Source organism: Vipera berus (assembly GCF_964194415.1).
Source record: "Vipera berus genome assembly, chromosome: W".
Taxonomy (NCBI): Eukaryota; Metazoa; Chordata; class Lepidosauria; order Squamata; family Viperidae; genus Vipera; species Vipera berus.
In genome coordinates this window covers 25,316,393-25,338,242 of record NC_138210.1, presented here as the reverse complement: position 1 = coordinate 25,338,242, position 21,850 = coordinate 25,316,393, and the positions used below count along the sequence as shown (strand labels likewise).

At 47.3% G+C, this 21,850-nt stretch overlaps 1 protein-coding gene across 1 annotated transcript in view; it reads left to right on the top strand.

Moving 5' to 3' along the window:
* Positions 1–21,850, top strand: part of LOC308676209 (nucleolar transcription factor 1-like) — a 243,248-nt gene that overhangs the window by 3,814 nt on the left and 217,584 nt on the right. The window contains exon 3 of the mRNA XM_081341986.1: positions 1,304–1,479. Coding sequence (XP_081198112.1) covers positions 1,304–1,479 — 176 coding nt within the window. The remainder of the gene's footprint in view (positions 1–1,303; positions 1,480–21,850) is intronic.

Sequence of the window (21,850 nt, the reverse complement as noted above, 5' to 3'; positions counted from 1 at the left end):
CCTATATGATTGTCATTCTGAAATTATATTTGTGTTCAGTTTGAGGGGGTCTATCATAATCAAAAAAATTTCAGCAAGCAAAACCTTTGGAAAAATTTGTTGTCCAGTGAATTAGGATACAATCTAATCACTACTTGCTATGCAGCAAGAATAGGCAATTCATGCCTTTGAAACATTTTGAGCTATAACTTTCATAATCTATTACAGGTAGTCCTTGACTTAGCAACCGTTCAAAGTTACAACAGACCCCTCAGAAGCTACTTATGACCCGGTTCTGAAGTTCCAACAGCCATCCTGCCCTCCTTATGGTCACATAACTGCATTTTGGTCACTTGGCAACCAGCCTGCATTTACAGCTGTTTGCAGCTTCCCATAGTCACGTGACCCAATTTGCATTTTTGCTGGAAACTGGTGTTTACTTCTGGTTTCTGGCAAAAAGACAGCCCTAGTAAACAATGGGTTGACTTAATGACCATGGTGTTCACTTAATGACTGCCACAAAGAAGATAGAAACGTGCGGTCACATGGTGATCTGCTTTACAACCATCATAACTTACATAATTGCCAGGCTCAATTACAGTCATAAGTTGAAGACTACCTGTATCTTTCATTGTATTTAGTTGGATTTATGGGAAAAGTAGTCCAAATCTCTAAAGAGTGCCTGTGCTTTAGAAATTATAAGACCCACTGACTACTGTGAGGTTCACATTTCAGTAAATATGTCTGTATGGTTATACCGTTAATCACAATAAAGTAAAACAAGGTCAAGACCCTCAAGAAAATCCAACTTTCACTATCTGTTCATGGTTTTTCCTCCATGGATTTTTTTTGGCTACCAATTGAGGATGTAATTTAATATTTTCAAAACCATGACATTGCTTCTGTGATCTTGAAGCAGATTGCTAGTTGTTTTTATCAGCAAACTTTAAGAACTATGCTCCAATTTTATAGGTATAAGAATTGGATCCACTGTTTATCATAGCCACAAAAAATATTTTAAGTTTGTAGTCTCAATTGTACATTGAAACTTGTAAAATGTCCACATTTGGATTTTTTTAAAAAATGTAATACATGGATTGCTTCTCTATTGCCTGTAATATAAATAATACCACTAGCTGCTGTTTCTATTAAAACTTTTAATGTGAAATGTATTGGAACTATAACTCCCAGAATTCCAAAGACCATGCTGGCCTTGAGCAAACATACCAAGACATTTGAAGGGCACTAGGTTGGAAATGGCTGCCCTAGTGTGCACATTAAAATGCCTTGTATGACATCTTTCCCTTTTTTGTTTTTCCTTCAGATCGATGGACCCAGGAAGACATGCTGACCCTCTTAGAGTGCATGAAAAATAACCTGCCCTCCAATGATGGCAGCAAGTTCAAAACCACTGAATCTCATCTGGACTGGGATAAAGTTGCCTTCAAAGACTTCTCTGGTGATATGTGCAAGATGAAATGGATTGAGATCTCCAATGAGGTAACTGCTTGCTGGGCTCAAAGAGGACTGACATGAAATGATGCTTTACTTAGGATGAGTTCTGGTGTAGGCTGGACTTGGAATTCTGTGTTTGTTAATTTAATTTGAGCATTTGATCCAGGAACAGTTCCAATGTGATGACAAGGTCTTTTGTGCTGTCTGCCTATAGAGGTTTCCCCATTTGTGTTTTGGGAGCTCTTTCAATATATTTTGTGTTCTCAAGCCACTAGAACATGGGTGTCAAACTTGCCATGTCACGTATCGTGACTCTTTTTGCATTGCCAGCAGTGGGGTGGGGACGGCTTCAGTATGATGAAACCAGCCCACGGGCCGGCAGTTTGACACCCCTGCACTAGAACTTTTTTTCTCTTAGAACTGTATTTCTCTTCTTTGACTCCAATCAAGGCACCCCATTCCTCTGTCTTTATTTGGCCTGCCTGGGTTGTGGTATTGCTCTTGACAGCTATATTATATTTAGGCTGTACCATGTTTCCCCGAAAATAAGACCCACCCAGAAAATAAGTCCTAGTCTGATTTCACTGGGCTTCAAGGAGAAAGCCTTGGAAATGAAAGTAGCTAAATTTTATCAGAATTGGGTCACTAATAAAGGAAAATTAAGTCCTGAGTATTAATTGACATCTGCCCCCCCTTAACAAAAAGCATAAATCCTGCAATTCAAACAAAACCATAGGTTAGTGGTTGCCTCTCGGCTTATTAGGGTGTTTGTCATAAAATTTGTGAATGAGTCTGTCGGCTTTTACATCGCTAGATTTCACCCAAGTGGCCTCGGATAATGGGTATCCTTTCCACTGTACCAAAAACTGTAACATTCCCTTACAAAGCCTAGAATCAAGAATACACTTCACTTCATAATGTCTCTGTCCAGCTACTAGCAGAGGGCCAGGTGCCGCCTTAGTGAGAGGTCATAAAGTGGAACCCCGGAAAGGTTTTAGTAGACTACAATGAAACACAGGGTGGATTTTCCCTAAAAGCCAGGGAAGCTTTAACTCCACCATAAGTGGATTTATGATTTTTACGATGGGGAAAGGACCAGGGTATTTTGGTCCCAATTTCTTACTAGGCAACTTGAGTTGTAAATATTTTGTGGATAAGTAAACTTTTTCCCCAACCTGGAATGACCTCTGGGGAGCCCTTTTTTAATCTGTTTCTTATACCCAGGGCTTTCCAACCAGTGCTACGCGTACCACTGGTGGTATGCGAGCACCTGGCTGGTGGTATGCGGCATCGCCTTCCTCTCCCCCCCGCCTCCCCCCTCCCCCCCGCTGCACTCCTTCCCAGCTTGAGGAACTCAAGATTCAGCGTTTCTGAGCACACGCTGATCTTGCATTCCTGATAGTCCCTGTGTTTTTGTTTCAGTTTGCTTTCTGTGTGTTGCTCAGCTCTGCTCAGAAACGCGGATTGCCTCTGCTGCGCATCCTAATTGCTTTCCTTACAGCAAGGCAAGCAGTTGGGATGAGGACTCGAGATCTGGCGTTTCTCCCCGCGCGCTGCGCCATCCCAATTGCTTTCCTTGCAGCAAGGCAAGCAATTGGGACGAAGACTTGAGATCCGGCATTTGTCCACGCGTGCTCATCAGCGCATTCGGAGAAACGCCAATTCCCTCTGCTGCGTGTCCCAATTGCTTTCCTTGCAGCAAGGCAAGCAGTTGGGACAAAGACTCGAGATCCGGCGTTTCAAATGCCGATTCGCTCCGCTGCGCCATCCCAATTGCTTTCCTTGCAGCAAGGCAAGCAGTTGGGATGAAGACTCGAGATCCGGTGTTTCTCCATGCACGCTGATGAGCGTGCGTGGAGAAACACCAATTCTCTCTGCTGCGCCGTCCCAATTGCTTTCCTTGCAGCAAGTATTTACTGGCCTCATTTAGCAACCTCAAGCTCACAGAGAAGGGAGGGAGGGAGGAGGGAGGGGGAGATGGGAGGGAAGGAAGGGACAAAGAAGGAGGTAAGAAAGGAAGGAAAGAAGGACAATGGGAGAGAGTGAGGGAAGGAGGGCACCCACCCCAGTCCCACCCCCCTCCACCAGAGACCCATGGATTCCCCCCACACAGGGACCCTGCAAACCTGAGTGATGAGCTGTTCCCCCCCCCCCAGCCATTGACTTCGCTTGTCAAAAAGTTGCAAAAGGTGATCACATGACTCTGGGACACTGACCATCATAAGTATGATTCGGTTGCCAAGTATCCGAATGTAAATCACATGACCCTGGGGATGCTGCAACAGTCATAAGTGTGAAAAATGGTCATAAGTCACTTTTTTTCAGTGCCGTCGTAACTTCGAACAGTCACTAAGCGAAATGTTGTAAGTCGAGGACTACCTGTACTTTATCATTTTTTTCCTTTTTTTTTTGGTCATGCTTTTGACATCTTGCTGGCCGACTGGTGGTACTCGGAGAGTGCCTTATCCTAAAAGTGGTACAATGGGTGAAAAGGTTGAAAAGTCCTGTTCTACTGCTACCAGATGGTGTCCCTTTCAAGGGAAGGGACCAAAACCTGCTGCAATCACCCAGAAGATGGGAATAAAAACCAAACACCCCCCCCCCATCCCTGCTGTCAATCCTCAACAGAAATGCTCACAACAAAAACCTTAGGCGGACAGGCAGGTGTCTTGCTCAGCTGTGGCTTGGGGGGGGCACTTTTTTCAGTGCCATTGTAACTTCAGTCACCAAGCGAACTGTTGTAAGTTGAGGACTACCTGTATTTCATCACTTTTTTCCTTTTTTTTTTGGTCATCAAGGTTTTGACACCTTGCTAGGCGACTGGTGGTACTCGGATGTTGCCACATCCTAAAAGTGGTACAATGGGTGAAAAGGTTGAAAAGCCCTGTCTTACACGTTTCGGAAGCTTTTTTTAGAGCGAGTTTCATTTTGTCCCAAACCTCCCCCCACCCCTTCACCCTCTGGTCAAGAGTTTGGGAGGTAGAGGGTCCCTGAGGATACTCAGGTATTGGGTTAAATTCTTTCCCTGCAGCAACTTTAAAAGGCGTAAAACCGGTGCTACTGTGAACAGTGTTATTGTAAGCCACCTCTGCGAAAGGGAGGAGGTCAGTTCAGTTAGTTGATAGTCCACATAGCATCTAAGGTACTGCTCCACCATCAATTTTGCTTTTTCAGCCACCCCATTCGTAGACACATGAAAGGCCAATGACAACCCCTGCAATGAGCCAATTAGTTTAAGGAAGCCCCTCCAAAATTTGGCCATAAATTGCACTCCCCTGTCAGAGATTATTCGCTGTGGTGCGCCGTGCAGTATGTAAATGTTGTCAATACTGCTAACATCGGATGTTCCTGCTCTGACAACTGATGAAAATGCAGCCATTTTCTCTATTCCTTTAAATGCTTTTTCTTACTTTTAGAAATCAGGTGCAGTGGGTGGTGGTGGTGTTGGGATGTAAGCTCAGCTAGCCATAATAATAATGCTGCTGTGGGAACTCAAGGATGAGCTGATAACATTTTGGTGGGCTGAGGAGCTGAGGAGAAAGTCCCCCCCCCCGCTTGAAGCTAATTGGGGAAAGTGTTTTATGACAGTTTATTGGGGGTGGGAATTGTACTTTGTTACTTTGTATCTGGGGGAAGGGAATTTAGTTTTTGGGTTCAACTATGTAGTGCCGATACTTTGTTTCCCGAATAAACGTTCTTTAAGGAAGAATTTTGCCTTGGAAGTTTTTTTGATGGGTTTCATCTGTCGGAACCATGAGAAATGTGCTTAAGAAACATCTTGGCCAGTCTCTGGCCTGATGGGAGTCCTTTGCAGGCAATAAAATGAGCCTGCTTCAGAAAAAGATCAATCACAGTCCATATCACCATATTTACTTTCAGGTAACTCAACTATAAAATCCATAGCGATCTCTTCCCATGGCTGGGAAGGGTCCGCTACCGGTTGTAATAGTCCAGGGGGCTTCCCGGGAATTCTCTTAGTGGCACAGCACAGCTTTTGACATAGTTCTTTACGTCCCGTTTCAAACCTGGCCACCAAAACTGCCAACGAATCAAATGCAGTGTTTTTAAATAGCCGAAGTGTCCAGTTTGTTTCACATTGTGACCGTGCTTGAGAGCATGAAAGTGGAGGGTTTTGGGCAAATACAACTTCCCCGCTTTGTAGGCTAAGCCGTCCCTACATGTCAAGGTACCCTTGAACCATTGATCATTGAGGAGTTCCTGCTTTAGCTTTCTTGTCCCAGGATCGTTGGGGTTTGGGACTCTAGAAGTTGAGGCTCTTTGCAGCGTTAATTGAGACACAACTTGCAGTGTAGGTATGATTGATTCATTAACCTCTTCACGCTGGCTCTCGTACTGAGCCAATCTTGATAGAGCGTCAGCTAAAAAGTTTTTTCCCCCCGGTATGTACTTTAGGGTGAAATTAAACCAGTTAAAATACTGCACCCACCATACTTGTTTAGGGGAAAGCTTGCGAGGAGTTTTCAGTGCCTCATAAGTTTTTGTGATCAGTCCATACTTCAAAATACACCTTGCTCCCTTCTAGGTAATGCCTCCAGTTTAACAGAGCCCAACGAATTGCAAAGGCTTCCTTCTCCCAAACTGCCCACCTTCTCTCACAGTCTGTGAACTTTTTTGAGGTGTAGGCACAGGGCTGCAGGATCCCCTCATGGTTCTTTTGCAAAAGTACTGCTCTGACTGCCACGTCACTGGCATTGGCGGTTTTCCATTCATCTCCTGTTTTCATTCTTACTCGGTAGTACGCTTCTCTTAGGTCTAATTTAGTGAAAACGCCCCTTTGCCAGATGGGTTAGCACACGGGTCGGCAACCTGTGGCTCTGGAGCTGCATGTGGCTCAGCCTTCCCTTGCGGCTCCCAGTCCTCCACCATTTACAGAGAGAGAGAGACAGAGAGAGGCACTTGCGCTTCACTTCCCTTCTCTCTCTCAGGGCTCCTGATTGGCCCTGCGCCCGGGTGCCCCACCCCCTAGGAAAAGCGTGGCCAGGAAGTCCCTTTCCCAGGCTGGCCCCATCCGAGGCTCATGTGGCTGGGGAGCCGCGCGGGGCTGCCCCGTGATCCCCCCTGGGAGCGTCCTTCCGGAGCCTCCACTGAGTGGGCCAGCCCTCCTGCAAGCCGCAGCCTAGAGGAAGCCCAGGCCCTGCGATCCCCAGCCGGTGCTACCGTTGGCCCTGGTGGCTGAGAAGGCGTGCCGGAGTCCCGGCTGCTGGGAAGGAAGAGGTAGATGCAGCAAGGGCAGGAGAGGAGAGCCGATTTAAAGCCAGCCCAGTCAGCTTGTCAGAGAAGAATGTGTGGTGAGCAGATCGGGGGGAGGGGAGAGAGGAGGGGAGGGAGAAGGGAAGCGCAAGTGCCTCTCTCTGTCTCTCTCTGACTCTGTCTCTCTCTCTCTCTCACACACACAGACACACTGAATGGGGGAAGAGGACTGGCAGACCAAGAGCAGAGAGAGAGAGAGAGAGAGAGAGAAAAGGGAAGTGCAAGTGTCTCTCTGTCTCTCTCTCTCTGTGTCTCTGTCTGAGTGCGATTGCAAGCTCGCTGCCTGCCCAGGCTCTCAGGCCCTCTTCTGGGGCACCGTCCCCAGGAGTTCCCTTCCTGGCCGGGCCGGGGCTACCCAGAAAGACTGAAGTAGTGGCGTCTGGGTTGGCAGGCAGGGCACCAGCAGGAGACAAGTCAGGTGGGCATTGTATCACCTTGGTTGTCACCAGCAGCTGGTTTGGAAAGAGAATTTGGGGAGGGGGAGATGCTGTTTTCCTCCTGGAAAGGCAGAAGGGGGGGAAACAGGCAAAAGGAGGGAGTTTTCCTGGCCAGACAGCCAGCCCCCCCTTCCTGATTTTATGCCACGTTCAAAAAAATCCCCAAGCCTGGCACCGTGCAGGGTTTGCGCCTTGACACTCGCAGCCCCCTTGCTTGCCCGCCTTGCAATTGCGCTGAAGCTTCGCAATGGCACTCAGAGTAATGGGGAAAGGGGGACGTTCCTGGGCTCAGGGAGGGAGGGAGGGAGGGGAGAGCTTAATAGGGGCGTGAGGGACACTCAGCCACCCTTCTGGCTGCTGCGCCCGGGCGCAGGGGCTGCTACCCTCTTTGTGGCGGCATCACCTCCCATGCCAGTCCCATCGCAAGCTAGGGGCGGCCCCGCACGCTCATGGGAAGGATGGGGAAAAGGGGGTGGGCAGTGCTGGTGTCAGGGTGGGAGGAGGGGGTTGGGGGAGGAAGAAGGGATGCGTGGGGGCGGGGTGTGTGGGAGGAAGAGTTGGAATCCAAGATGCTCAAATCTGGGTGGCCTCCCAGCAAACACGCACCAAAGAAGTGATGGGAGAAGGAAAGAGAGGAAGAGAAACAGCGGGTGGGGGGGAGCACCCCGTTTCTTCTTCTGGTGCAAACTGCTCAAGCGGAAATGGGGACAAGGAGGAAGAGGAGGAAGAGCAGCAATTGACAAACTCTACCAGCCAATCTCTTTGGGGGAGGGGGCACAGGATGGAGAGGAGGGCAGCTTGCCTTGGAGAGGGAAGGGGGAGCCCTCCCCGTCTGCCTTTCGTTTTCACCTGGCCAGCCGGCCAGTGACAAGCCGACAAGCTGACACACTGCGGACGTTCATATTCAGCTCGCTTTCCTCCGTGGAGACGCAACAAGGGCAGGAGAGAAGCGCCGATGGGGACAGAGAGAGAGAGAGAGAGAGAAGGGAAGCGCAAGTGCCTCTCTCAGTCTCTCTCACTCTCTCTCTCTCACACACACACACACACACAGACACACACACTGAGTGGGGGAAGAGGACTGGCAGACCATGGGCAGAAAGAGAGAGAGAGAGAGAGAGAGAGAAGGGAAGCGCAAGTGCCTCTGTCTGTCTCTCACACACACACAACACAAACACACTGAGTGGGGGAAGAGGACTGGCAGACCAAGGTGAGGTATGGGGATAATTATGCTGTATTTAAAGATGGTAGATAAGCTACTAAAATTGTTTTTACCTGTTGGGATGAAGGAGAAAGGTTTTTTCCCCTTTTTCTCCTGTCCTTTTCTTTTTTTTCCCTGGCAATTTTTTTCTTTTCTATTGTTCTATTTGTAGTTTTTATAGTTTGCACCAGCTTTTTATTTCATAAATACAAGGAGGACTCAAATAGACTGAGTATTTTATTTGAAAGTAACCTTCGACCCAGCATCTTTTTTTTGGAGTTCAAAATGCTTTTGCGTGCAGAAATAAAAATTTGTTTTCTTTGTAACAGTTCATTGATTTCATAAATGCAACATGCTATAGTTTTTTTATACATAGCATAAAGGTAAAAAACAATATCCCCTTCATGGATTACTGCCTTGTCGTGGCGAAGGGGCTTGCGTAATTCAATGAAGCTATGAGCTATGCCGTGCAGGGCCACCCAAGACGGAAAGGTCATAGCAGAGAGTTCTGACAAAACGTGATCCACTGGAGAAGGAAATGGCAAACCACTCCAGTATCTTTGCCATGAAAACCCTATGGACAGTACCAAAAGGCAAAACGATATGACGCTGGAAGATGAGCCCCTCAGGTTGGAAGGCGTCCAATATGCTACTGGGGAAGAGCAGAGGGCTAGTACTAGTAGCGCCAGAAAGAATGAAGCGACTGGGCCAAAGCCGAAAGGACGCTCAGCTGTGGATATGTCTGGTGGTGAAAGGAAAGTCCGATGCTGTAAAGATTTTTTCTCCATAGGAACCTGGAATGTAAGATCCATGAATGAAGGCAAGCTGGACGTGGTCAAACAAGAGATGATAAGACTAAACATCGACATCTTAGGTATCAGCGAACTAAAATGGACAGGAATGGGTGAATTTAATTCAGATGACCATCAGGTATACTACTGCGGGCAAGAATCCCTCAGAAGAAATGGAGTAGCCTTCATAGTCAATAAAAGAGTAGGAAAAGCAATACTGGGATACAATCCTCAAAATGACAGAATGATCTCAGTTCGAATCCAAGGCAAACCATTCAATATCACAGTAGTCCAAGTCTATGCCCCAACCACCGGTGCTGAAGAGGATGAAATTGACCGGTTCTATGAAGCCCTACAGCACCTTATAGAACTAACACCCAAAAATGATGTCCTTATCGTCATGGGGGATTGGAATGCTAAAGTAGGAAGCCAAAAGATAACTGGAATAACAGGCAAGTTTGGCCTTGGAGTACAAAATGAAGCAGGGCACAGGCTGATAGAATTTTGTCAAGAGAATATGATGGTGATAGCAAACACTCTTTTCCAACAACCCAAGAGACGGCTCTACACATGGACATCACCAGATGGTCAACACAGAAATCAGATTGACTATATGCTCTGCAGCCAAAGATGGAGAAGCTCTATACAGTCAGTAAAAACAAGACCAGGAGCTGACTGTGGCTCAGACCATGAGCTTCTTGTTGCAAAGTTTAGGCTTAAATTAAAGAAAGTAGGGAAAAGCGCTAGGTCAGTCAGGTATGAATTAAATCATATCCCTGTTCAATATACAGTAGAGGTGACAAATAGATTTAAGGAATTAGACCTGATAGACAGAGTGCCTGAAGAGCTATGGACAGAGGTTCGCAACATTGTACAAGAGGTAGCAACCAAAACCATCCCAAAGAAAAAGAAATGCAAGAAAGCAAAATGGCTGTCTGAGGAAGCTTTGCAAATAGCGGAGGAAAGGAGGGAAGCGAAAGGCAAGGGAGAAAAAGAAAGATATGCCCAATTGAATGCAGAATTCCAGAGAATAGCTAGAAGAGATAAGAATGCCTTCTTAAATGAACAGTGCAAAGAAATAGAAGAAAACAATAGAATAGGGAGGACCAGAGATCTTTTCAAGAAAATTGGAGAGATGAAGGGAACGTTTCATGCAAAAATGGGCATGATAAAGGACCAAAATGGCAGGGACCTAACAGAGGCAGAAGAGATTAAGAAGAGATGGCAAAATTACACAGAACTATACAAGAATGAGCTTAACGTCCCTGATAATCACAATGAGGTGGTCACTGACCTTGAGCCAGACATCCTAGAATGTGAAGTGAAGTGGGCCTTAGAAAAGCTGAGCAACAACAAAGCTAGTGGAGGTGACAGTATTCCAGCTGAGCTATTCAAAATCTTAAAAGACGATGCAGTAAAAGTGCTACACTCAATTTGCCAGCAAATTTGGAAAACTCAACAATGGCCACAGGATTGGAAAAGATCAGTTTACATTCCAATTCCAAAGAAAGGCAGTTTAGTTCAAACTATCGCACCATTGCACTCATTTCTCATGCTAGTAAAGTTATGCTTAAAATTCTACAAGCTAGACTCCAGCAGTATGTGGATCGAGAACTACCAGAAGTACAGGCAGGATTTCGAAGAGGCAGAGGAACTAGAGATCAAATTGCTAACATATGCTGGATCATGGAGAAAGCTAGAGAGTTCCAGAAAAACATCTACTTCTGCTTCGTTGACTATGCTAAAGCCTTTGATTGTGTGGATCATAACAAACTGTGGCAAGTCCTTAAAGAGATGGGCATAGCAGACCATCTTATTTGTCTCTTGAGAAACCTATATGCGGGCCATGAAGCAACAGTGAGAACTGGACACGGAACCACTGATTGGTTCAAAATTGGGAAAGGAGTCCGGCAAGGCTGTATACTGTCACCTTGCCTATTTAACTTATATGCAGAGCACATCATGAGAAAGGCAGGGCTAAATGAATCAAAAGTTGGAATTAAGATTGCCGGAAGAATCATCAACAACCTAAGATATGCAGATGATACCACTCTAATGGCAGAAAGTGAAGAGGAACTGAAGAGTCTCTTGTTGCGAGTGAAGAAGGAGAGTGCAAAAGTTGGGTTGAAACTTAACATTAAGAAAACCAAGATCATGGCATCCGGCCCTCTCAATTCCTGGCAAATAAATGGGGAAGAAATGGAGGTAGTGACAGATTTTATTTTCCTGGGCTCCAAGATCAAGGCAGATGGGGACTGTAGCCAAGAAATTAAAAGACGCTTGCTCATTGGGAGGAAAGCCATGGCAAATCTAGACAGCACACTAAAAAGCAGAGACATCACCCTGTCAACAAAAGTGCGTATAGTCAAGGCTATGGTCTTCCCAGTTGCAATGTATGGCAGTGAAAGTTGGACCATAAGAAAGGCTGAGCGCCAAAAAATTGAAGCCTTTGAACTATGGTGCTGGAGAAGACTCCTGCGAGTTCCTTGGACTGCAAGGCGATCAAACCGGTCAGTCCTAGAGGAGATCAACCCTGACTGCTCTTTAGAAGGCCAGATCCTGAAGCTAAAACTCAAATACTTTGGCCACCTAATGAGAAGGAAGGACTCACTGGAGAAGAGCCTAATGCTGGGAAAGATTGAGGGCAATAGAAGAAGGGGACGACAGAGAATGAGGTGGCTGGATGGAATCACTGAAGCAGTAGGCGTGAGCTTAAATGGACTCCAGAAGATGGTAGAAGACAGGAAGGCCTGGAGGAACATTGTCCATAGGGTCGCGATGGGTCGGACACAACTTCGCAACTAACAACAACAACAAAAAACAATATATGCAGTGTTATCTTCATTTTAGATTTCAAAAGGGTTTTGTGGCTCCCAGTGTTTTCTGTGGGAAACGGGTCCAAGTGGCTCTCTGAGTGTTTAAGGTTGCCAACCCCTGGGTTAGTAGGTCCTTCAGGAGGGGGAGCGAGTACTTGTTTTCTACACTTACAGCATTTAACCCCTTATAATCCACGCAGAGCCTAAGCAAACCGTCTTTTTTCTCTTTAAATAACACCGGTGTCCCCACCTGGGACTTAGCTGGTTCAATGAAACCTCTTGCTAGGTTTTTGTTCACGTACTGTTGTAGTTCCTTCATTTCGAGGGGGGTCATAGTGTACATCCTCAGTCTCGGGAGTTTAGCCCCCGTCAATTGTTCAATTGCAAAGTCATTTGGTTGATGTGGCGGCAGAATGTCGCACTCTTTCTCACTAAACACCTCGGCTAGATCCCAGTACTCACTGGGGATGAGTGGTTCGCCTGGCTGGGGAATGGCAGTTAATTTTGCTGGTTCTGCCGATGGCTTAGGCCAGACATGTCAAACTCGTGACGTCATGTGACGGTTTTGCCCTTGCTGGCAATGGGGTGGGTGCGGCTTCCACATGATGTGTCCGGCCCGTGGGCCGGCAGTTTGACACCCCGGCTTAGGCCCTCCGGTAATGTCAGCAGAATCAAGAGGTGGTTTGGGCCCTATTGGCAATCTCACAGTCCTCATCCCCTTTTCCCACCAGATAAAAGGTTTCCATTTGTCTAACCAAGATAAACCTAAAATCACAGCCTCAGTCATCTTCGGAGCCACCATGAAATGGATAAACTCCCAATGTTCACCTATTTCTAGGCGTATAAGCTCGGTTAGATGGGTTACTAAAGTTCCTCCCATTGAAGAGCCATCTGCCTGTTCAAACCTAATGGGTTTGGAGAGCAATTTTGCTCGTATACCCATCTTAAGGGCAATTGGCAAACTGATGATGCACCTGGAGCCTCTTGAGTCCACTAGCACCTTCAAATCCATTTGTACCCCTGTCTTAGGGACTACGAGCTTAGCAGAATGTGAAAAAGGTGGAACGGGTCGACTCACCATCGGGTTGTTCTCCCCTTCGTCGTCTCTATCGTAGGACGGCAGAGCAGTGGTAGGTCTGGCTTGGACCTCGGCGCTTTCCTGTGTGGGTGACACGACCTGGGAGACGGTTTCTTGCACGACCCAGCTTGATTTTTCTTTTGCCAGCTGTTGGGCTGGATTCTTCCTCCCCTGTGGGAACGGCCATTTTTTGGCCTCTCAACCTTCAGCTTTCCCAAACGTTTCTTATCGGCCTCTACGTGAATTACAGTGATGAGCACACTCTCCTGGTTCGCACAGGATGGCATGTGGGAGGTTTGGGAAACGCTATGATAAAGCTTTCACATATATCTTTTAGTATCTTGTTTTTGTAATGATCTCATAGGCACCTGAGTAGTTCTCACTATGTATCCAATTATCGCTGTGTATCCTGTTTTTCCCCTTCATGGATTACTGCCTTGTCGTGGCGAAGGGGCTTGCATAATTCAATGAAGCTATGAGCTATGCCATGCAGGGCCACCCAAGACGGACAGGTCATAGCAGAGAGTTCTGACAAAATGTGATCCACTGGAGAAGGAAATGGCAACCCACTCCAGTATCTTTGCCATGAAAACCCTATGGACAGTACCAAAAGGCAAAACAATATGACGCTGGAAGATGAGCCGCTCAGGTCGGAAGGCGTCCAATATGCTACTGGGGAAGAGCAGAGGGCTAGTACTAGTAGCGCCAGAAAGAATGAAGCGACTGGGCCAAAGCCGAAAGGATGCTCAGCTGTGGATATGTCTGGTGGTGAAAGGAAAGTCCGATGCTGTAAAGATTTTTTCTCCATAGGAACGTGGAATGTAAGATCATGAATGAAGGCAAGCTGGACGTGGTCAAACAAGAGATGACAAGACTAAACATCGACATCTTAGGTATCAGCGAACTAAAATGGACAGGAATGGGTGAATTTAATTCAGATGACCATCAGGTATACTACTGCGGGCAAGAATCCCTCAGAAGAAATGGAGTAGCCTTCATAGTCAATAAAAGAGTAGGAAAAGCAATACTGGGATACAATCCTCAAAATGACAAAATGATCTCAGTTCGAATCCAAGGCAAACCATTCAATATCACAGTAGTCCAAGTCTATGCCCCAACCACCGGTGCTGAAGAGGATGAAATTGACCGGTTCTATGAAGCCCTACAGCACCTTATAGAACTAACACCCAAAAATGATGTCCTTATCGTCATGGGGGATTGGAATGCTAAAGTAGGAAGCCAAAAGATAACCGGAATAACAGGCAAGTTTGGCCTTGGAGTACAAAATGAAGCAGGGCACAGGCTGATAGAATTTTGTCAAGAGAATACGATGGTTATAGCAAACACTCTTTTCCAACAACCCAAGAGACGGCTCTACACATGGACATCACCAGACGGTCAACACAGAAATCAGATTGACTATATGCTCTGCAGCCAAAGATGGAGAAGCTCTATACAGTCAGTAAAAACAAGACCAGGAGCTGACTGTGGCTCAGACCATGAGCTTCTCGTTGCAAAGTTTAGGCTTAAACTGAAGAAAGTAGGGAAAAGCACTAGGCCAGTCAGGTATGAATTAAATCATATCCCTGTTGAATATACAGTAGAGGTGACAAATAGATTTAAGGAATTAGATCTGATAGACAGGGTGCCTGAAGAACTATGGACAGAGGTTCGCAACATTGTACAAGATGTAGCAACCAAAACCATCCCAAAGAAAAAGAAATGCAAGAAAGCAAAATGGCTGTCTGAGGAAGCTTTGCAAATAGCGGAGGAAAGGAGGGAAGCAAAAGGCAAGGGAGAAAAAGAAAGATACGCCCAATTGAATGCAGAATTCCAGAGAATAGCTAGAAGAGATAAGAATGCCTTCTTAAATGAACAGTGCAAAGAAATAGAAGAAAACAATAGAATAGGGAGGACCAGAGATCTTTTCAAGAAAATTGGAGAGATGAAGGGAACGTTTCATGCAAAAATGGGCATGATAAAGGACCAAAATGGCAGGGACCTAACAGAGGCAGAAGAGATTAAGAAGAGGTGGAAAAATTACACAGAAGAACTATACAAGAATGAGCTTAACGTCCCTGATAATCACAATGAGGTGGTCACTGACCTTGAGCCAGACATCCTAGAATGTGAAGTGAAGTGGGCCTTAGAAAAGCTGAGCAACAACAAAGCTAGTGGAGGTGACAGTATTCCAGCTGAGCTATTCAAAATCTTAAAAGACGATGCAGTAAAAGTGCTACACTCAATTTGCCAGCAAATTTGGAAAACTCAACAGTGGCCACAGGATTGGAAAAGATCAATTTACATTCCAATTCCCAAGAAAGGCAGTGCCGAAGAATGTTCAAACTATCGCACCATTGCACTCATTTCTCATGCTAGTAAAGTTATGCTTAAAATCCTACAAGCTAGACTTCAGCAGTATGTGGATCGAGAACTACCAGAAGTACAGGCAGGATTTCGAAGAGGCAGAGGAACTAGAGATCAAATTGCTAACATACGCTGGATCATGGAGAAAGCTAGAGAGTTCCAGAAAAACATCTACTTCTGATTCATTGACTATGCTAAAGCCTTTGATTGTGTGGATCATAACAAACTGTGGCAAGTCCTTAAAGAGATGGGCATAGCAGACCATCTTATTTGTCTCTTGAGAAACCTATATGCGGGCCAAGAAGCAACAGTGAGAGCTGGACACGGAACCACTGATTGGTTCAAAATTGGGAAAGGAGTCTGGCAAGGCTGTATACTGTCGCCTTGCCTATTTAACTTATATGCAGAGCACATCATGAGAAAGGCAGGGCTAGATGAATCAAAAGTTGGAATTAAGATTGCCGGAAGAAATATCAACAACCTAAGATATGCAGATGATACCACTCTAATGGCAGAAAGTGAAGAGGAACTGAAGAGTCTCTTGTTGCGAGTGAAGAAGGAGAGTGCAAAAGTTGGGTTGAAACTAAACATTAAGAAAACCAGGATCATGGCATCCGGCCCTCTCAATTCCTGGCAAATAGATGGGGAAGAAATGGAGGTAGTGACAGATTTTATTTTCCTGGGCTCCAAGATCAAGGCAGATGGGGACTGTAGCCAAGAAATTAAAAGACGCTTGCTCCTCGGGAGGAAAGCCATGGCAAATCTAGACAGCACACTAAAAAGCAGAGACATCACCCTGTCAACAAAAGTGCGTATAGTCAAGGCTATGGTCTTCCCAATTGCAATGTATGGCAGTGAAAGTTGGACCATAAGAAAGGCTGAGTGCCAAAGAATTGAGGCCTTTGAACTCTGGTGGTGGAGAAGACTCCTGCGAGTCCCTTGGACTGCAAGGCGATCAAACCGGTCAGTCCTAGAGGAGATCAACCCTGACTGCTCTTTAGAAGGCCAGATCCTGAAGTTGAAACTCAAATACTTTGGCCACCTAATGAGAAGGAAGGACTCACTGGAGAAGAGCCTAATGCTGGGAAAGATTGAGGGCAATAGAAGAAGGGGACGACAGAGAATGAGGTGGCTGGATGGAGTTACTGAAGCAGTAGGCGTGAGCTTAAATGGACTCCAGAAGATGGTAGAGGACAGGAAAGCCTGGAGGAACGTTGTCCATAGGGTCGCGATGGGTCGGACACAACTTCGCAACTAACAACAACAACAATCCTATTTTTTTGAGATGGATGGGGTTTATGTAATGTTGTATTTGGTATTCAGAAAGAGGAGGTGAATAAAAGTTCAGTTGGCAGTTGCTGAGAGAGTTTTTTGGAGAGACGAGGCTGCCTGGCTGGTTCAGAGCATCTCTATCGACCCGGGTCTGAATTCTTTTCCCAACTCTCCCCGTTGGTCCCGATCTACCCCCTTGTTGGGGGTACTGGATTGGACAAATCGCTGCTCAGTGTCCCTGTTGCCCACATCTGAAGCATTTGATTGGTGGGCCAGGAGGTGGCTTGGATGATTCCGCTGCTTTGATGGCTGGAGGTCTTCTTGGAGGCGGCCGCCTGGCCTGCCCTGGCTTCGGTCCGGCTACTGGAGGAATCTGCTTCTTATAACGAGCAAGCTTGATGTCTAGTCTCACTGCCGCATGGTACCACTCTTGCAGTTGATCGGGAACTGCCTGGTAGATGCAGGCCTGGGAAAGGTGATCATGTAGCCCCTCCTTGAAGTGATGCACTAGGGATTGCTCTGGCCACCTCTCAATCGACCTGCCACCTTGCGAAATTCTCGCACGTAGTCCAATGCAGGGCTACCGCCCTGCTTTATCTTGTGAATTTGTTTCTCTGCCTTGAAGGCTATGGATTGGTCCTCGAACCTAGCCCTCAGCCCTAGGAGGAAGAGATGGAGGTCTCCCAGTTCAGGTGCTTGCTCGTTGTACAAATTGTTTAGCCACTCAGATGCCTCCCCTTCCAGATTAGCTGCGACAATGTCGACCATAGCAGCTGGATCTGGGTAAAAATTGGCATTTTGATTCATGTGGGAACATACTTGATTAAGGAAGAAAATCAGCTTCTCCGGGTCGTCATCAAAAGTTGCTTTAAGGGGTGATGCCATCATGGGCTGCTGTCCCCCCCATTGCTGTTGCACTCTGAACGTCTGCTGTCCTCACAGCAGCGGCTGCTGCACCCCCGGCTGCTGCAGGCCCATCGGCTGCTGTGCCCCAGCCTGTGGCTGCCTGTCCAACAGGCCATGCAGTCCTCCCAGCTGCTGAACAAAATCATGTTGAATACCCACATTTGGGTCTTCTCTCTGCACAGGTCTCGGGCTCTGGTGGCGCCTATGGTGATGCTCGGGACTGTGTGACCGATAGTAATGGTCAGTGCTCTCACAGTGCTGGTAATGATCCGGGCTTCAACGTTATCGGTGATGGCTCGGGCTTCAGTAGCGAGGTCGTCCATCGGGGCTGTCATCCTCTCGCTGTCTGGAGCTATCGTGGTGGCGCCTGTCAGGAGATTGCGATGAGCGACGGTGGTTAGGGCTTGGCCAGTGGCTGGGACTCCTGCATCGTGAGTGGCGCTCCGGGGTCCTTGAGGAGTGGCGACAATCCGGACTGCTGTGTCCCGAGTGGTGGTTGGGACTCTTCTTTCTCACCGGGCTTGAGGTTAATGCTGGTGGCTTCGAATGCAGAGAAGCCACTCATGCTCTGTCTGCGGGGCTAGGGCTTCTCTTGGGTACAGGTCGCCGAAGCTCCCACCGGTCATCGTACTCATTTGCATGCGAGGAGTGGGAGAGCTGTTCCCTACTCTTTACTTCCAGCCTGTTGAACCTCTCCACTAACCTCTCTACCGATTGGCTGTGGACTGCAGACAGGTATTTCCACTCTTCAGAGTCATTGGTGGTTGCTAATCTCTTGGCTCCCCTGCGGACCGGGGAACGTGACTTTTGCGAGGCCCCCGCCTGCAAGTTGGCCTCAGATGCTTTTGAAGAGCTCTTCTTAGGCAGGATTGTCTCAGGATGCTTGGAGTCTCCGCTGGGCAGGGTCCACTCTCAGGACCACAGCAGCTCCCGCATCTTTGGTCTTGCCCCATTGTCAGGAATTCTGAACTTCCATTTTCTGCCAGTGTGATGGCTTGCGCTCCCTCCGCTGAGGCAACAGCCATGGCCAGGGTGCTGGTTACAGGTGCTTCTTCCTTCTCTATGCTGAGATCTTTCCTGAGTCATTGTTGGTCTATCCCTTGACTTCGGGAAGGTGACTGGAGCTCAGGACCCCAAGATGGTTAACGTAGAAGGTAGTTTTGGGTTAATGTCATGGTTCTGATAAATGAAACCCATCAAAAGAACTTCAAGGCAAGAATTCATCCTTAAAGAACATTTTATTAGGATACACAGTATCGGCACTACATAGTTGAACCCAAAACTAAATTCCCTTCCCCCAGATACAAAGTAATAAGTTGCAATTCCCACCCCCTGGAAGCAGTCATCAATCACATTCTCCAATTAGCCTGAAGCGCGGGCTCCCTCTCCAGTTCCTCAGCCTGCCAAAACATTATCAGTGTGTCCTTGAGTTCCCACGGAGTTGCATTATTGTGGCTAGCTGAGCTCAAGCATTCACCCCATCCCCCCCTTCTACACCTGATTCCTAAACAGCAGAAAAAGCACGCTGAAAGCAGAGTAAAAATGGTTGCAATTTCCCTTAGTTGTCAGAGTAGGAACATCCATTGTCACTGTGTTGACACAATAATGATGGGCCCAATTCTTGTCCTGATCTCCCATTTTGCATCCAAAATATAGGTGGTATGCCTTTTTTTACCACTGCCGCCATACTGCACTTTTGAAATGGAAATGTAACCTCGCCACACATATAGCAGAAGATATCGGCATTGTTTACACAGTTTCGAGGCATCTTGGCTTCTGAGGGAAAATACAGTCGGACAAAATCGCTCGGATTCGGACCGGTCTGGACTCTGACTGGGCAGAGTCTGACGATCAGGACACGGGCGGTCTTGCCGATATTACCTGGGAGGAGTTTGCTTCTGTGACTCCGGAGGAAGTGGACAGGATTATGGGGAGGCTGAGCTCCACCACATGTTTATTGGACCCGTGCCCTTCCTGGCTGGTCTATGCAGCCCGGGAGAGGACACGAAGCTGGTTCCAGGCAGTTATATCGGCTTCTTTGAGTGAGGGTAGCTTCCCCGCCGTCTTGAAAGAGGCGGTGGTGAGGCCTCTCCTCAAGAAGCCTGCCTTGGACCCAGCTGTGTTGAACAACTTTCGTCCGGTCTCCAACCTTCGCTTTCTTGCGAGGGTTGTTGAGAGTGTGGTGGCGCATCAGCTCCCTCTGGTCCTGGATGAAGCGGATTATCTAGACCCGTACCAATCGGGTTTCAGGCCCGGGTACAGCACGGAGACGGCATTGGTCGCGCTGGTGAATGATCTCTGGAGGGCTCGGGACAGGGGACATTCCTCTGTTCTAGTCCTATTAGACCTCTCAGCGGCTTTCGATACCATCGACCATGGTATCCTGCTGCGGCGTCTCAGGGGATTGGGAGTGGGAGGCACGGTTTTACAGTGGTTCTCCTATCTCCAGGGACGTTTGCAGTCGGTGTTGACAGGAGGGCAGAGGTCGACCTCGAGGTTTCTCGTTTGTGGAGTTCCTCAGGGGTCGGTCCTCTCGCCTGTCCTGTTCAACATCTATATGAAACCGCTGGGTGAGATCATTCGTGGTTTTGGAGTTGGGTATCAACTCAATGCCCTCAATGTGATGTCCCGTTGCCTGGAGGCGGTTCGGGTCTGGATGGGGAGGAACAGACTTCAACTCAACCCCGACAAGACTGAGTGGCTTTGCATACCTTCATCCCGGGTCAATTTGGATATTCCATCTCTCTCTATGGGGGGTGAACTATTACCCCCCGTAGATAGGGCTCGCAACTTGGGAGTCCTCCTAGATTCACGGCTCACCTTGGAAGATCACATAGTGGCTGTGACTAGGGGGGCTTTCGCCCAGGTTCGCCTGGTGCGCCAGTTGCGGCCCTATCTAGGCCGGGATGACTTATGCACAGTCACTCATGCGCTCGTGACCTCTCGTCTGGACTACTGCAACGCTCTCTACATGGGGCTGCCCTTGAGGACCACCCGGAGGCTCCAACTGGTACAGAATGCAGCCGCGAGAGTTGTGTTGGGAGTCTCCCGATACTCCCATGTTACACCTCTGCTCCGTGAGCTGCATTGGTTACCAGTTGTCTTCCGGGTGAGATTCAAGGTACTAGTAATGGTGTTTAAAGCCCTACATGGCAGGGGTCCGGAGTACCTTAGGGAACACCTGCTGCCGGCATCAGCCTCCCTTCGCCCTGTGCGTTCCCACAGAGAGGGCCTCCTCAGGGTGCCACCGATCAGAGAATGTTGATTGGTGGCCCCCAGGGGGAGATCCTTCTCTGTGGGCACCCTGGAGCTATGGAATCAGTTACCGGTTGAGCTCCGGATGGCGCCCGATCTTCGCTCCTTTCGCCGCGATCTAAAAACATTCTTATTCGAACAAGCCGGCCTGGCCTGATGGGGGATTGGTGGGGTTTTTTACTGTTGTTTTATTGGGGTTTTAATATTTTATTGACTGTTTTTAGTGGGCATGTATTTAATCCTTTTTTATTTTTTGTAATTCTGTATTCTTATTCTTGCCCTGTTCACCGCCCTGAGTCCTTCGGGAGAAGGGCGGTATAGAAATATTATTAAATTAAATTAAATTAAATTAAATCACGCAACTGTTCCTTGGAAATGTCAGGCAATGACACGTTTCACAAGCCACCAGATGTAACTGTATAATGCATAGATCTGACCAAGACAAATGTACCTTGCAATAAAAGAACAATAAATTACAGTTAGGTGATAATCTTTAATCTCAAAGTGAAGACAAATCTGTACACTTCCATGCGGTACCATTTTCATTGTTCTATTGTAATTGCTTAAAGTTATGAGTCATCGTGATCTTTAGACACCTCTTTCTCTTGTAGGCACATATACTCGCTTGTGTGTAAATCTTTATTGTGTAATATCTTGAAAACTTTAGCCAACCACCACCTTTATCACCTGTTTTCTAATTCATTTAATTAAAATATGTAAGAACACATTTTATCTTGGAGGTCAATAATTTCCCAAAATTTGTAGACCAGTGTTTTTTGGCATGTGCCTAATATAAGCCCTACCCCCAAAATAAGCCCTAGTTAAGAGCCCGCCTACTCCATCGCACCATCTGGTTGCTCACTGCCATAACAGGGCAGGAGAGCATGCGTCGCATCAATGCTGTCGTCACAAGGTGAGGCGAGACAGGTGGGGGTGGAGCTGCCCTGCACCCACTTAACTCAGGTCCCCGCAGTCAGGCCACTCCCCGCTCGGTGACCTCCCCCCACCCATTCAATGACCCAGCT